The following is a 13,240-nucleotide window of genomic DNA, read 5'->3' on the forward strand; positions in this document are numbered from 1 at the left end:
AGCTATCTTTAGGAGCCAAAAACTCCTCACGAGAGCAGTAGGCTAACTTCAGTTACAGAAACGTAATATTTACTTCAGTGGAAACTGGAAACTGATAGGCCTATGTCTGCTTTCAAATAGTAGGCTACATGTAATGACCGTGGAGTTTTGCCCGTCTGAGTATATATGTGACATGCGCACATACGAGCACCAGCTGCAGCGACCCACCGTCCAACACCGACTCGCCGTGAGGACAGAGACCGACCTGACGCGTCCGCCTCGGGGATGTAAATGAGACGGCTCGGAGTTGTCAGAGGATGCAACAGCAAGCGAGCCCACCGTCTGCATTAGCTAACGATTGCACACAGCGAATAGCTCCCAAATGTAAACCGCACACCACCGAGTCGTGATTGTTAGTTTATTACATAGCAAGAGAGAGGATTGCAAAAGGGACTGCGCTTAACATCCTGCAGGACAGCATGCCTCCTCAAAGTCTTCAATCCAGCGGACTGACCCTCTCTGAAACAAGCATAGGTATGTGTGAACAAGGTCAACGGTGCGTCTGCAGCAGGGTTTTTATTAGGCGAAATAATCGGCTGTATTAATTTCCTTTTCCTTAACGCGTGGATGTTAGTGAAGGTAGACAGCTTCTTAAAACCACCAGGTAACATATTGGCCATTTGCATTTCTTATAAAGTCGGTGAAAAACCAGCAACAATCGTTTTATTTTTTTTGCACACAAAAGGCAGACAAAAACACTCGTTGCATCAGTGGATGGTGTTTTCTTGTCTGGTCCAGGCCGCAGCGCGTCACTGCAGGTGCGGCGACGCTGAGTAACCCCAGCAGTGTTATTATAGTGTTCGGCTCTGGATCGGTCACTGGCAAAGATTTGGCAGGAGGCTCAGCTGCTAGAGGTAGCCTAACTGTGCCAATTTCGACTATCTGTTTTTAAGGATGGACATCTGCAGTCTAAAGCAGGTCACTCTCACAAGATAGGTATAGATTTGTTGATTCAGTCCACACAGTGTTGCTGTAGTAGGCTAATAGCACTTGTGATGTATATTCAACTGAACAATTCTTTGAAAAACGATTTCTAGTTGGGCACTTTTTGTGAAAGAAAAGTGGCCACTTATTGCAAAACGTTACATTGCATCCAATTGAAGTTGTTATTTCACCATATGTGACTGCTTCTTGAACTCATGTACAAAGTGTCACTTTTGCCATGTTAATTGAATAATATCGAATATAAGACATGTCAGTTTTGGATGCGAAGTCAAAAACCATGAATGTACACCTCTCGTTTTTTTTGTAGTACCACATCATTTCCCACTACACTTAAAGTAGCCATGCATGATTTTTTTAGTTGCATTCCCTTTCACACAAAGAGTCAGATGACATTCAGTAAAACAACGCTCTTAATAAATAAAGTGCCAACATTCTTGGGAAACGTTATTATAGGCCTATTTGAGTTAAGTGTTAAACATGTTTTATAGTCACAGAATAAATGTGCTCACAAAGTAAATGCCCTCTCATTCACAATTTATTTGATATTGTAACATAACTCCCAATGCTGCAGCTGAGATTTCAAGATTAAAAAAAAAAAAAACCCAGAGAGGCTGTGTCCTTCATTGTGCAGGCACCATTGTTTTATCATTTGGCTGAAACCATAAGCTTTCCGTGGTGAGCGTGGATGTTCTTTTTATTGATCTCCAGCTTGGCGCATCATTCACAGTGATGTCTGTCTGTGGCTTCCATACATTGATAAAAAAAAAAAAAAAAGAGGTGACAAAGATTCCTGTTATTAGTTTTTGTCCTTTAGAAATCTTTCTGAACATAAATACATTCTGATGAAATCAACCAGACGCAGGCAGATCTTCCTCTATCATAGCTGGCTGTAATATTGCTCCTACTGAAACAAAGACATCAGAGACAAAAAGTGAAGACTGCATCTACAAGTACAGGCAGCTCCCTTTCGTCTCTTGCTTTAATGAATATTGTTAGAGATGATTCTCACCCAGCAGCTCTCCTGTTTGAAGAGATGCCCTCTGGGAGGAGTCTCAGATAACTGTTTTAAATCTGAGTGGTTTAAAAGACGTAAAGTCTATGAGGCTATATTTGACTCTTTGAACGTAAGCCTCTGGCACTTTAAGGCGTGTTTTGTGACTAACTTATAGTCATCTTTGTAATTATTTATACATTTTTAAGATGCTGGTTATTTGACATATTCTTTGGGTATTATAATGACTAGTACGTTGTGTTTAATCTTCTGCCTGTCCTTAAGTGCTTAGGGCGAACAAAGGCATGGTTAAAGCAGGGCACACAGGATCCATATATTATAGTAAAGAACCTATGACTGTTGAGCCTAAATCGACCTTTCAAATGAAACATTGTTATTCATTACTGGAACAGTACAGAAGGATGACTGGATGTTATTGCACAGAGAACACGTATAAAGAGACATGGTGCCTTCAAAGTCCTCAGATACACGTTGGCAGACTCAAGCAGAGACGAGGTAAAGAGATGGCACCAGCTGGATGTTGTAAAGCACCTTCAGTATGCATTAAGATTTCCAGCATACACGGCACTATTTCATGTAACCTTCTTTCAGCTGAAAACCTTTGTTTATGAGTATTTAGTAGTGCTGTCGATTCATATGGGTCCAAATCTTGACATTTGAGCACAAAGCATTTAGATTTGACATATTGTGTTAGAAATATGCATCAACTGCCCTCTACAGGTTGAAACCTGGCTACTGCAATTGACATTTTCTATTGGCTGATCTGTAGACAGGTGACGTATGTTGTACCAGCTTTGTCACCATTCCCATAAGACCTGTCAGACATAGTCTGTAGGATAGAGATTAGTGCAGAGACTATAAGAGAAGCTGTTGTAAATAGAAAATAAATCGAAGTATGGCGATTATAAAGTGCAAAAACTATTTATTTAAACATCTCACAGCCATAACAAATCCTACGTGGGGCATCATCTACCATTCAAAGGTGACCCCCGTCCTCTCCTGATCTTCGCTATCCTCAGCATCGGCTGTCTCAGCACTCGCTGACTGTGTTAACGGTTCAAACTGATGCGGCTCTGGACCGCCGTGGTCTACAGGAGACTCTGGAGGAGCTCTGGAGGAGTCCTCGACTTCAAACAACATTTCTGTCGCAAAAGTGTTGTCGCTGCTTCTCGAGTCATCGACTCATGGCTAAATAATCTAGCTAAACTTGCTAATCAGTTTATGTGAGTGTGTCTGTGTTTGTGTGTCGCAGACTGTCTGAAGTTGTGTCTTGTCAACACATCTTGAGGTATTATTTATGGAACGTTTCACTCAATCTGCTTTGTCACAACCCTGTGGGTGTGATTTGATCAGATCTGATATACCATGGCCTTGCAGCATTAACAAACAACCTCGCAGCCATCATCAGACTTCAATGTGACATTAATTTCATCCAGCTGAGTCCCATCGACTTCATGCACATGAGAAGAGAACAAAAAAAAACACTTTTGAGAAGCAGTTAGAGGAACAATTATTGTCGTTGTAAAGAAATGTGTCGGTGAAATTCCCTTTTTCAGTTAGTTTATAGTTGCATCTTCTCATTTCTAATCACTTTGCTGATGAGAGCACAAGCTGTAAATGTGAACTCTGTTTTACTCTTATAGGTTCCTTTAAGAGGAGGAAGAGGAAATCCATAATAGTGACGGTGTTGCTGCTCATCGTATCTGTGCTCATCCTCATCTTTGGCCTGGCAGCGACGACCAGGACGCAGAACATCACAGTGGGCGGCTACTACCCAGGAGTCATTGTGAGTGCACGGTCACACCTTGAAGAACGCCTGTTCACTGTCAGGGTTTATAAGAAGTGAATTGTTTGGAGGCAGCGCTTCCCGCTCCTGGACTCGGATGAGCCTCATTACTGAAAAGTCTCTGAGGGGCGAATCTCCCCCACATTCATTATTCAGCATTATTGTCATTAGAGGCTGAGTGAAGTAAAGTGTCTCAGCCCATAAATGTGTTTTCTTTACAGTTATCGACTTTTAGCGTGCAGCTTTTTTTTTTTGGCCAAAGAGCTAACAGGGGGAAAAAAAGCAGTTTGTGGGGTAACATTTAAAACACTTTAAACAGAAACTCACTAATCTTTAAAATGAGAAATTAAAGTAAATAAAGGGAAATTTAGAATAAATATATCAGAGAAATGTACTGAGATTTACAAACGAGAATACAAACATGAGAATCAGAGAAGCTCATTGATCTAAAAAATGCTCATACATGAATATGTATTTCGCTTATCTTTAAAAGGGACTAATTTGACTATTTTGTCAACATGTTGAAATGTCTCTCCAGGGCATCACAGAAACACTTAACGCTTGATTCATCCCTCTGTGCTATGAAATCAAAGCTTTATTAGATAAACGCCCTAACAGCTGTTTTCTCTCTGTTTCAGCTGGGCTTTGGCTCTTTTCTTGGAATTATCGGCTCTCATTTGATAGAGAACAAGAGGCAGATGGTAAGAGGATTTATATTACCTCAGTGCATTGAGATCATGTTCACTGCTTGGTGTCTCCATGTCTCACACTCATTAAACTGCTCTATCAGTCCCAGTTACCCTTACGACAGCCGGCAGCTTGATTATGTTCTTAATTTGACAATACACACAGCAGACCCAGCCCGAACTGAGAGTCCCACCCAGCCTAAGGAAGTTTGTGTTGCTCTGCGAGTCTCCTGGGCTTCAGGGGCGATGCAGACAGAAATAGAAATGGGGTGTAAGTGGAGGAGGACAGATGTCCACGCTGGAATGTGGGGAAGGAAACTGCAGATGAGAGGAGCAGGTGGGAAATGCCAAGCAGGGAATGTCAGGGCTGAGTGAAGAATGAGGTTGAACTGAAACACCTTTCCCATCATGCAACAGTGTTGGGATGCATGCAGTCCCATTCAGAGAGTGTGTGTGTCTGTGTGTGTGTTTGTGTGTATGTCCAGCTATGACCGCTTGTACAACTCTGCCCCTGATTTGTGATAGACTATAAAATATTACTGCATAGCAAATGTGCTGATGTTATTTATGGTTTAGGCTATTAGGAGGACATTACTAAATAAATTAGCTAAATAAATAAGCGTATGAACAGAAAATTAAATAGTGATGGACAACTTTCATTATTATTATTATTTTTTTTTTTATGTGTGGTCTCTTTTTTTTGTCCGCTTACTATAGCAGTGTGTACATTTTTTGTAATACTTTATACAGAGAGATACAACTCACAGCAGGTCAGAGATACTTGTTGTGTAAGCATTGAGTTTTTTCAGGGAGGTTTTAAACATCAATCAAAGTAATCAAGATGTGGGATCAGACAGAGCAGCACGACTAGATGTTAACGGAGAATTCTGAGTTTTAGTTGATTATCCTTTAATTAACTTCAAAACAACTTCTGAGAGAGGCATAGGGAGCCTTGTATTATGCACAGAGGTGGACAACCAAGAAACAAAAACTTCTGTTCTCATGTAACTCCAGTGGTGATTCTAGAGTCTGTTGGGGCCCTAGACAATAGTTCATTGGGGGCCCCTTCAACCACTGTTATATCTAACAGTGTTCTGATGCTCTTCCTCTTTCTTTTTTTCTCTCCCAGGCAGATAATTCCTCTTCATTTTCTTTCAGTAATTTTCACTGATGAACTTTGGTTTTCACAGGAGTAATACATGAAAGCAGGGCAATGAGAGTGGGTGCTGTCAGATGGGGCCCCATTAGGGAGGTTCCGTACTGTCATTGCAAAATTTGCACATTTTTGAGCTACTGCTGTGGTTTAAAGTTTGTCAGCCCTCGGGGGCCCCCTAAGTGGCCCCCCTAAGTGGCCCCAAACAGTTGCCTGCCTTGCCTGTTGACAAGCAGTGCCTCTGTGTAACTCAGTCTACCAGTGAAGTGTTTACAGTCTCTGTTAACAAATTGATGCTGTCCAAACAACTCTTAACACGCATTCTGTGTGCGTCCACTTGTCACTTTCACTGCTCAAAAATGGTCTCAGGCCGTGCCGTGTCAGTTTTGTGACCTGTGAATTTTAAAATGCTCTTAAATCATGAGCTGCTGTTAATTCCCTAAGTATTAATAATCCTAAACATTCAAAGGAGTTGATTATGAACTTACAAAGCAAAGAGTATGACATTACTATATAGAATTACTTCTTTCAGCACAAAACTTAAATTGACTTCCAGCGTCCCTGGTTTACAGCCTGGTTAAATAAACAGACTTTGGTCTCTTGACGTCATTTCTTTATTCTTAAATAACAACGAGGTGATTTAAATTAAAACACATCCTTTTGGATTATAGTAATGTAAAACATAAGTGTGCATAATTGCAAGCACACGTGGCTGAGATGAGCTCTATGTAGCTGTTGTAGCCAGGAGGCTAAAGGCCTGCCTCAGCGCCACCTCTTTGCCTGTATCTGGATTGATTTAAATTCATGTGGGGATTACATTCACAAAGCTTCTTCAGAAACCAAAGCATGACGTCATTAAGACTTCCCCAGTTTTTCATAGAGTCTACGGTTACAACCCACATTTTCAGTCATGAGAAGCAATAATTTGGTTTATCTTTAAATGGCTGGGAGCATGATAGAAAACATAAACTGAGATTCCACTAATGCTCCTATAAGCAGAACTCAACAGTAAACTGTGAAAGAGAGCTTCCACTTCCAAAGTATTACAACCAGTAAAGTATGAGGCATAAACCAAGTCATTATTGCTATAAGTAGCTTTTAGATTTCTCCATTCTACTTTCTATGATATAGGATCTAAAGGATCTGTCGATGGTCATAAATGATCTTTTAAAAACATGTCGCTAATTGGTGATAATTAACACAGCTGATAAATTCGTATTTTTCAATGTAACGTAAAATATTCATAACTAAATGTGTAACCATCGAAGTGAATTTTAAGAAAACATTCTCAGATTGAGTTCATTGAGTGTCACACTAAGTTGGTGTCCTTCATGGGGGCTGTTTGTTGGATTTCATCAGATTTGATTGTCAGTAGCCTACAACCTCACAACTTCTGGTCAAACTTGACTTTGACTTTTCCAGCTTAGGTTTGTTGTCCATTTGAAACCTGTGAGAAGAGTAGAGAGAGAGGAACACCCACAATGTAGATATCCTTTACTTAAAATAAAACAACTGACTGACATTAGTTATGCAGAAAATAGTTGTAACGTTGTTCACAATTAGAAAATGATTGAGAGATTAAGTCTCAGGCCTGTTAATGATCAAATATAAAATATGTAGTTGAAATGTCCTTATGCTGCTGAATGTGTCATAGAAATCTTGGCGCAGGCATGAATCAGTGTTATCACTTGCTGCTGAATTAGTTGCGTCACTCCTGTGCCTCCCTCCTGCCAGCGCAGGCCGCTGCAGACAGGATGCAGCGTCGTGTAACTGAATACATGCTGTCTCTCACTGAGAGGTGACAGGAGGAGAGTCGGGCGAGTGGCAGGGGGGAGTTAAGGGGTTTCAGTGCCCATAAAGAGCCGGGCAACCTGCCAGCCACGAACACCTCAGGAGCTAGGTGACAACCACAGCGCTCTGTCAACGTTGTCCTTACTCAGCCCCCCCATCCTCATCCAGAGGAGTTCACAGTCAGAGAGAGAGGCAGGATGATGCACAGACTGGTGATGATGGAAATGAAACTCCATGCAGAAGCACTACGTTTATAGTCGCCATTACAGTCTGATGAAGAGTATTGAAGCCGATGTTTTCTTTCACAGTTAGTGGCGTCTATCGTCTTCATCAGTTTCGGAGTGGTGGCAGCCTTCTGCTGTGCGATTGTCGACGGAGTCTTTGCAGCGAGGCACATTGTAAGTATCACTACAGTTTCATTTTATTAAAGTACACTAATAAATAATGAATATGGATAACACATATGCACAGACTTATAACAAGGTCAATCAATGCCATACCTATTAAAGCTTAATAGACTCTGCATTAGATACAGTATATATTTAACATGTGCCCTCTCACAAGGATTTGGCTCACGTGGCAGTCTGCAGCTGCTGCACTCTCTGCAGCAAGATAAATACATTTTGTGGTAAAAGGAGATTGTTCTCCATTAGGCAAAGTACACAAACAATGAATAACCTCTAATGCACTCTTAACCAATTATGCAACAATAGGTTAGGGCTGGGTGAAAAGGGATATCAGATTCTCATTTGCCAGTGGCGTCAAAGGAAGGGACAATGGATCTTTCTTTTACTAATCACTTTTAGTTCACTAAAAGCACAAAGAGACACACTGTTGAATAAAATAGCATGAGTGACAGCAAGGTGATGCAATTTAATGAATAGATGCCTTAAAAACAATTTCACGTCTGAAACTGAATTCAAAGACGGAAGAAAGAAAAGGCTGTGTAACGTCTAAGAACAATGAACCTACAGACTGGTTTTCAATATTTCCACAAGGTGAAAAGACTTTACAGAGGACAATACAAGCCACAACAAGGGGAAATCTGACACAGAGACCCTTTAAAGGACTGGGTCTTAACATTACAACCCACAAATTATTGACATTATAAACCTGGAGTGAATCGGCTCAGAAATCAGGGAGAGAGACGTTACTGCATTTATTGATTGCATAGATATAACCTGAACATTTGAGAGATTACCTTTTTGACTTGCAATAGGTTCATCTGGGTGTTCTTTTTGTCTTTTTTCTGTTCCGTCTTTGACTTTTTTTTAAATAATTTAATTTGTGTGGATTTTAAATTCATGTTTGTATGAGTGGACCCCAGGAAGAGAAGTCGCTACTTAGGTAGTGGCTAATGGGGATCCAAATAAACAAATAAATATTAAGAGAGAGTGGGGAACGACATGCCGGACAGGAGCCACGGGTCGGACCCGAACCTGGGCCGCCTGCCCAGAGTACCCAACCGCACCAACCGCTATACGACCGGTGCCCCAACAGCTTCCTTCTTTTCCCAGTTAATAGTAACCCAGCCTGTCTTATTAACTTTCTCAATGGTTTTAAGTCATGAAATTGGTGACGAGTGCCTTGAATTGCGCTGTAAAAACACACAATCATATTGTTCATTTTATTGCAGGACCTCAGGCCTCTGTACGCAGGACGTTGTGAGTACCACTCCAGTGAGTCCTCATCTGATCGAGATGTAAGAAACAACACATTTCTAATGTCTGTTCACAGAAATCCAATGGTTTTTGTCCTCAAAGCATGTTTTTGACCTGAACCAGTTTGTTGGAAGTTGTACAGAGATCTATCTAGGACCAGTACCCAAAACGAGGAGACTATAAGATCATTTTTTGACCTTCAGGTGCCCTGTCACACATCATCACGCTCACCCTGCAACCTGCACGTAAAGAGCAACACCTGCTACTGCTGTGACCTCTACAACTGCGGGAAGTGAGTACACCTGACACACACCTGACGTCCACACCTGCTTTCTTGTGCTGTTTTGCTGTGCTTTTGTGGGAGATTATTTTGCACTGCAACATTGATTGTATTAGAACAAGACTGTTTCTTTTCTTTTAACCTTTGTTTCAGAGAACATCCTCTTATGGGACTTCAGAATAAAGATGTTTTGAAAAAGTTTAGGAAATCATCCATGATTTGGAAGTAGGTCCCTTTTTTCTAGAACATTTTTGGCCATTAATGATGAACTTTTTGACTGAACCTTAGTTATTATGTAGAGTTTTTATAATTTAACCCACCATTGAAATGTGTTTTTGGGTGCCATTTCCTCTGCATGTTGTGTGTCTGACAAAACCCCGACCCATGTCCATTTTAGTTTGAACCACAGACATCCATCTTTTACAGACTTAAACTCATTTATCTATATGAATCATCTTATGTACCTCATCTTGTCCTTTATAAAAATATTCAACAATGTTATCAGTGACTTCTGTGGCTTGACTGTTAGCTGTTCCCCTCTCTGTCCCACCCACTGGGCTAGCCGAGTAGAGGTGATTGGAGGCTACCATGAGTACACGGACGTGGGGAGCTGCCAGGATGTGGTGCACCTCTACCACCTGTTATGGTCTGCTACCATCCTCAACATCGTGGCCCTCTTCCTGGGCATCATTACTGCTGCAGTGCTGGGAGGCTTCAAAGACATGGTAGATCAAGTTAATGTAGGAAAGAGTTGTATTTGTCAGAATGAGTTGATTTTTAAGGTTGTGCGTTGCACATTTCACCAGGGTACGTAGAAGTCCTAAAAGGCAATATACTGTTAAATATTCAGTGGAGCTCTTAATAAGTATTTCAGTTTCCTAATTCAATCTTTCAAAACTCTTAAAATGTTACAAAACTAGAAAATGGATTCAGGGAATCATAACACTAATATGTGTCCCTAATCTGTTTACAAACCCCCCCCATTTTGGGTAAAGTCCATCCTCTCTGTCTTTTGCCTGCTCCACTTTTCAGAAAATGTGTGCTCTAACAGGCCGTTTGGAGATTTTCCCTTCATGATGTCACAAAGGGCAGTAACCCCTCCCCCAGGTGGGCGACACTCCCACAGCTAGGTGTTTGCTCTGCCCTCTGAGTCTGCTTTCTCACTATAAACAATAAGGCATGGTTCTAAAAAAAATCCTGCGACAACAAAGCCCATCCATAGAGGGGGCGTGGTTAGAAACAGCTCATTAGCATTTAAAGCTACAGACACAGAAACAGCCTGTTCTGAGCAGGGCTGAAATATAAGGGTTTATAGGCATGATCAAATGCAGGATCAGAATTGATTTTGAGCAAGAAACATCCCTGACATGTTTTGGGGAGCTCTGAGACTTATTTAAACTGGTTGAAAATGAGGATAGTACGCAACCTTTAAATTTCAGATCATTATCCACTGAAATACCATTTTCCTGTTGCATCCAACAGCACTCTTATTTTGTCTCCAGATAAGATCCTCAGAGGAGATTGTTTGTGTGCATTTCAAGCATTCAAGCAGCCTGGACTACAAAGTGTAGTGGAAAAATTTCATAACATTGCTTAAAACTTTGATTTATGCAAACATTTTGTTCTATTCTTCGAAATTTCAAGAACGGACAAACACTTGATAAAATGCAGTAGAAGAACGATTTGTAATAAAATTTCTCAGCCAATTATATATCATATATTTTTTTCGAGGTAATGACTGTTTCACTGGACCAAAAAAAAAAGTCATGCTTTATGTTACAGTCATCATGTGGGTATAAATGTTCCTAGCCTTTGGTGATTGACGTTTTCCCTTTAACTTGAGAGAAAACTTGGTGTAAAGTCATGTTAGGACTGAAAGACACTGATCATTATGTGTTTGTCCTTTTTAGACTCCCTCTGCTGCCTTAGAGAGCTCATCTGAACCAGAGGCCATGACAGCTCCTGTCCCATCTGAGCCTCCTCGACCCACCACCTCCATCAACTCCTATTACAACACTGCCCCCTGCCTGCCACCGTACACTGCCTATGACATGCAGGTACAGAGTCAATATTAACCTGCAGTACTGCATGATATCCTATATATTAAGTCAAATTTGCTTTGTTTCCCCACTGGGGACAAACAATGTTAATTATTGAATATTCAGGAGGATCACTCATTGTTCCAAATTCAAAGACATATGTGTCCTTTCCTGCAGGGCACCTATTTGTTCCCTGACTCTTCAGGTCTGTCAGATGACTCCCAGTCTGGAACCAGCCACCTGTGGCCCACTATGATCCCTCCACGCTACTCGCCTCCCCACAACCATCCTGATGAGAAGCCCCCGCCGTACAGCCCCTAACACGGCAACTAACACAGAGGGCACGTCACACTTAGCAGGAGGTTTGAGATCAAATAGTCTGAATGCACAATTCCTCTGGGCTCTTCCTCACAGCCGCCGAGGACTGAGTTGAAACACGAGTGGTGTTTAGGAGAAGGAGAATGGACACGCAGCACGCTAACGTTGACTTTAATCCAAAACAAAACACAACAGTGTGTGCTTGTCTGAGCACTAAGTACACTCACGCATGCACGTTGTGTACGTGTGTGTGTGCATAAACACATCAAGAGAGAGGGAGACAGCAGGTTCAAAGCCAGGACTTTATTCACATCTGTCTGCCTTAATGCAAAATGGACTTCCAGTGCTGCAGTTCTATGTCAGCTGGACTTAAAGGTGAACAACTCTCCTGCAGCTCATGCTTTTTGTTAACCTATCTTTAGTTCTTAATGTAATGTGAATGCTTCTCTTCTGCGGGCGAGACAGGCGATAATATCCTCTCTGTTTCTCCTCCAGGATCTAGACTCATTAGCAGCGCTGCGAACCTTTAAGAGAGTCAGCTTCAAGCTTTCTTAATCTGAGTCAGTCAGGAAAATCAAACATTGTAGAGCTGTAGGCCCAACAATTGTTTCTTTAGCGGTTAATGATGTCGATGTGCATTACGAGCAGACGAGGTTAGCAGTATTGGAGCTACTTCATGCTAATGATGTATGTACAGCAGTATGATATAATACAGATGCTCTTTCAACAGATAGGCTTATGGTATACATCAGATGATTATGATATCTATTTAGCAACTCTTAAGTTTAACGTCAGACATATCTCGATTAGTGTACACTGTATGGGGAACTTTGCAGCGCAGTGTTTATGAAGAAATAACTTATTCAGCAGTAGAAGTAAAATCAGGATGGCTAGCAGTTACTCTAGAAACCGTATTTATTGTATTTTCACTAAAGGCTGCAATGCAGGTAAACATATACAGTCTCTGTCTCTTTGTAAGTACAGATAATATTACATTTAAACGCCAAAATGTGTTGTTACTAGTAAGGCTGATTGTGAACAGTCAGTGCTGGATTCACTGACCCGAGGTAGAGACTCAAGACTTCAAAAAATAAGAACTCACAGAGGATAATCGTGTAAATGAAAGTGGTCTTCCTCAGCTTTTATCACTGCTTTTTATAATTTAAAGAACACATTCTCAGGGGCTGATTATCAGTTCCTTTTTGTCTTGCCATTAAAAATGTTTTGTGTAATTTCAAATGGTGTTTGATCCTTCGTGTTGAGCAACAAGTGTAGCTCTAATGATGGCGGTGTCCATTTGCTCACCACATTTTCAACAGGTGGATGAATAAAGATGATACTTTGAATAGACATATATACAGTAGTATCCCAGAGGATGAATCTGACTGGATTTGTTGATCCCTGTACGTTTCATGTAGTGCCACCACAAGGTTAGCATTTCTGGATGTTGGTGAAATGTCTCGATCGGTGCTAATTGATTCATGTGAAGCTGATTCTCACTTCATTTATCAAAATACCATGTTCTTTAAA

General features: G+C 41.1%; 1 protein-coding gene across 4 annotated transcripts; it reads left to right on the forward strand.

Annotated features, from left to right (window-relative positions):
• The first annotated feature begins 175 nt into the window (after positions 1–175).
• On the forward strand, positions 176–13,060 carry tmem255a (transmembrane protein 255A). Of its 4 annotated transcripts, none has more exons than XM_061048482.1 (10): positions 176–513; positions 3,640–3,782; positions 4,421–4,483; positions 7,721–7,810; positions 9,049–9,114; positions 9,277–9,365; positions 9,507–9,578; positions 9,883–10,078; positions 11,264–11,410; positions 11,570–13,060. In XM_061048482.1, exons 1-10 carry the CDS (start codon positions 459–461, stop codon positions 11,711–11,713), a joined length of 1,065 nt encoding a protein of 354 aa, XP_060904465.1. In that variant the 5' UTR covers positions 176–458; the 3' UTR covers positions 11,714–13,060. The 4 variants fall into 4 exon arrangements, with proteins under 4 accessions (XP_060904465.1, XP_060904466.1, XP_060904467.1 ...); XM_061048483.1 differs by having other exon boundaries at positions 9,910–10,078; XM_061048484.1 differs by having other exon boundaries at positions 9,916–10,078.
• The last annotated feature ends 180 nt before the right edge of the window (positions 13,061–13,240 follow it).

This window comes from Labrus mixtus, chromosome 10 (assembly GCF_963584025.1).
Source record: "Labrus mixtus chromosome 10, fLabMix1.1, whole genome shotgun sequence".
NCBI lineage: Eukaryota > Metazoa > Chordata > Actinopteri > Labriformes > Labridae > Labrus > Labrus mixtus.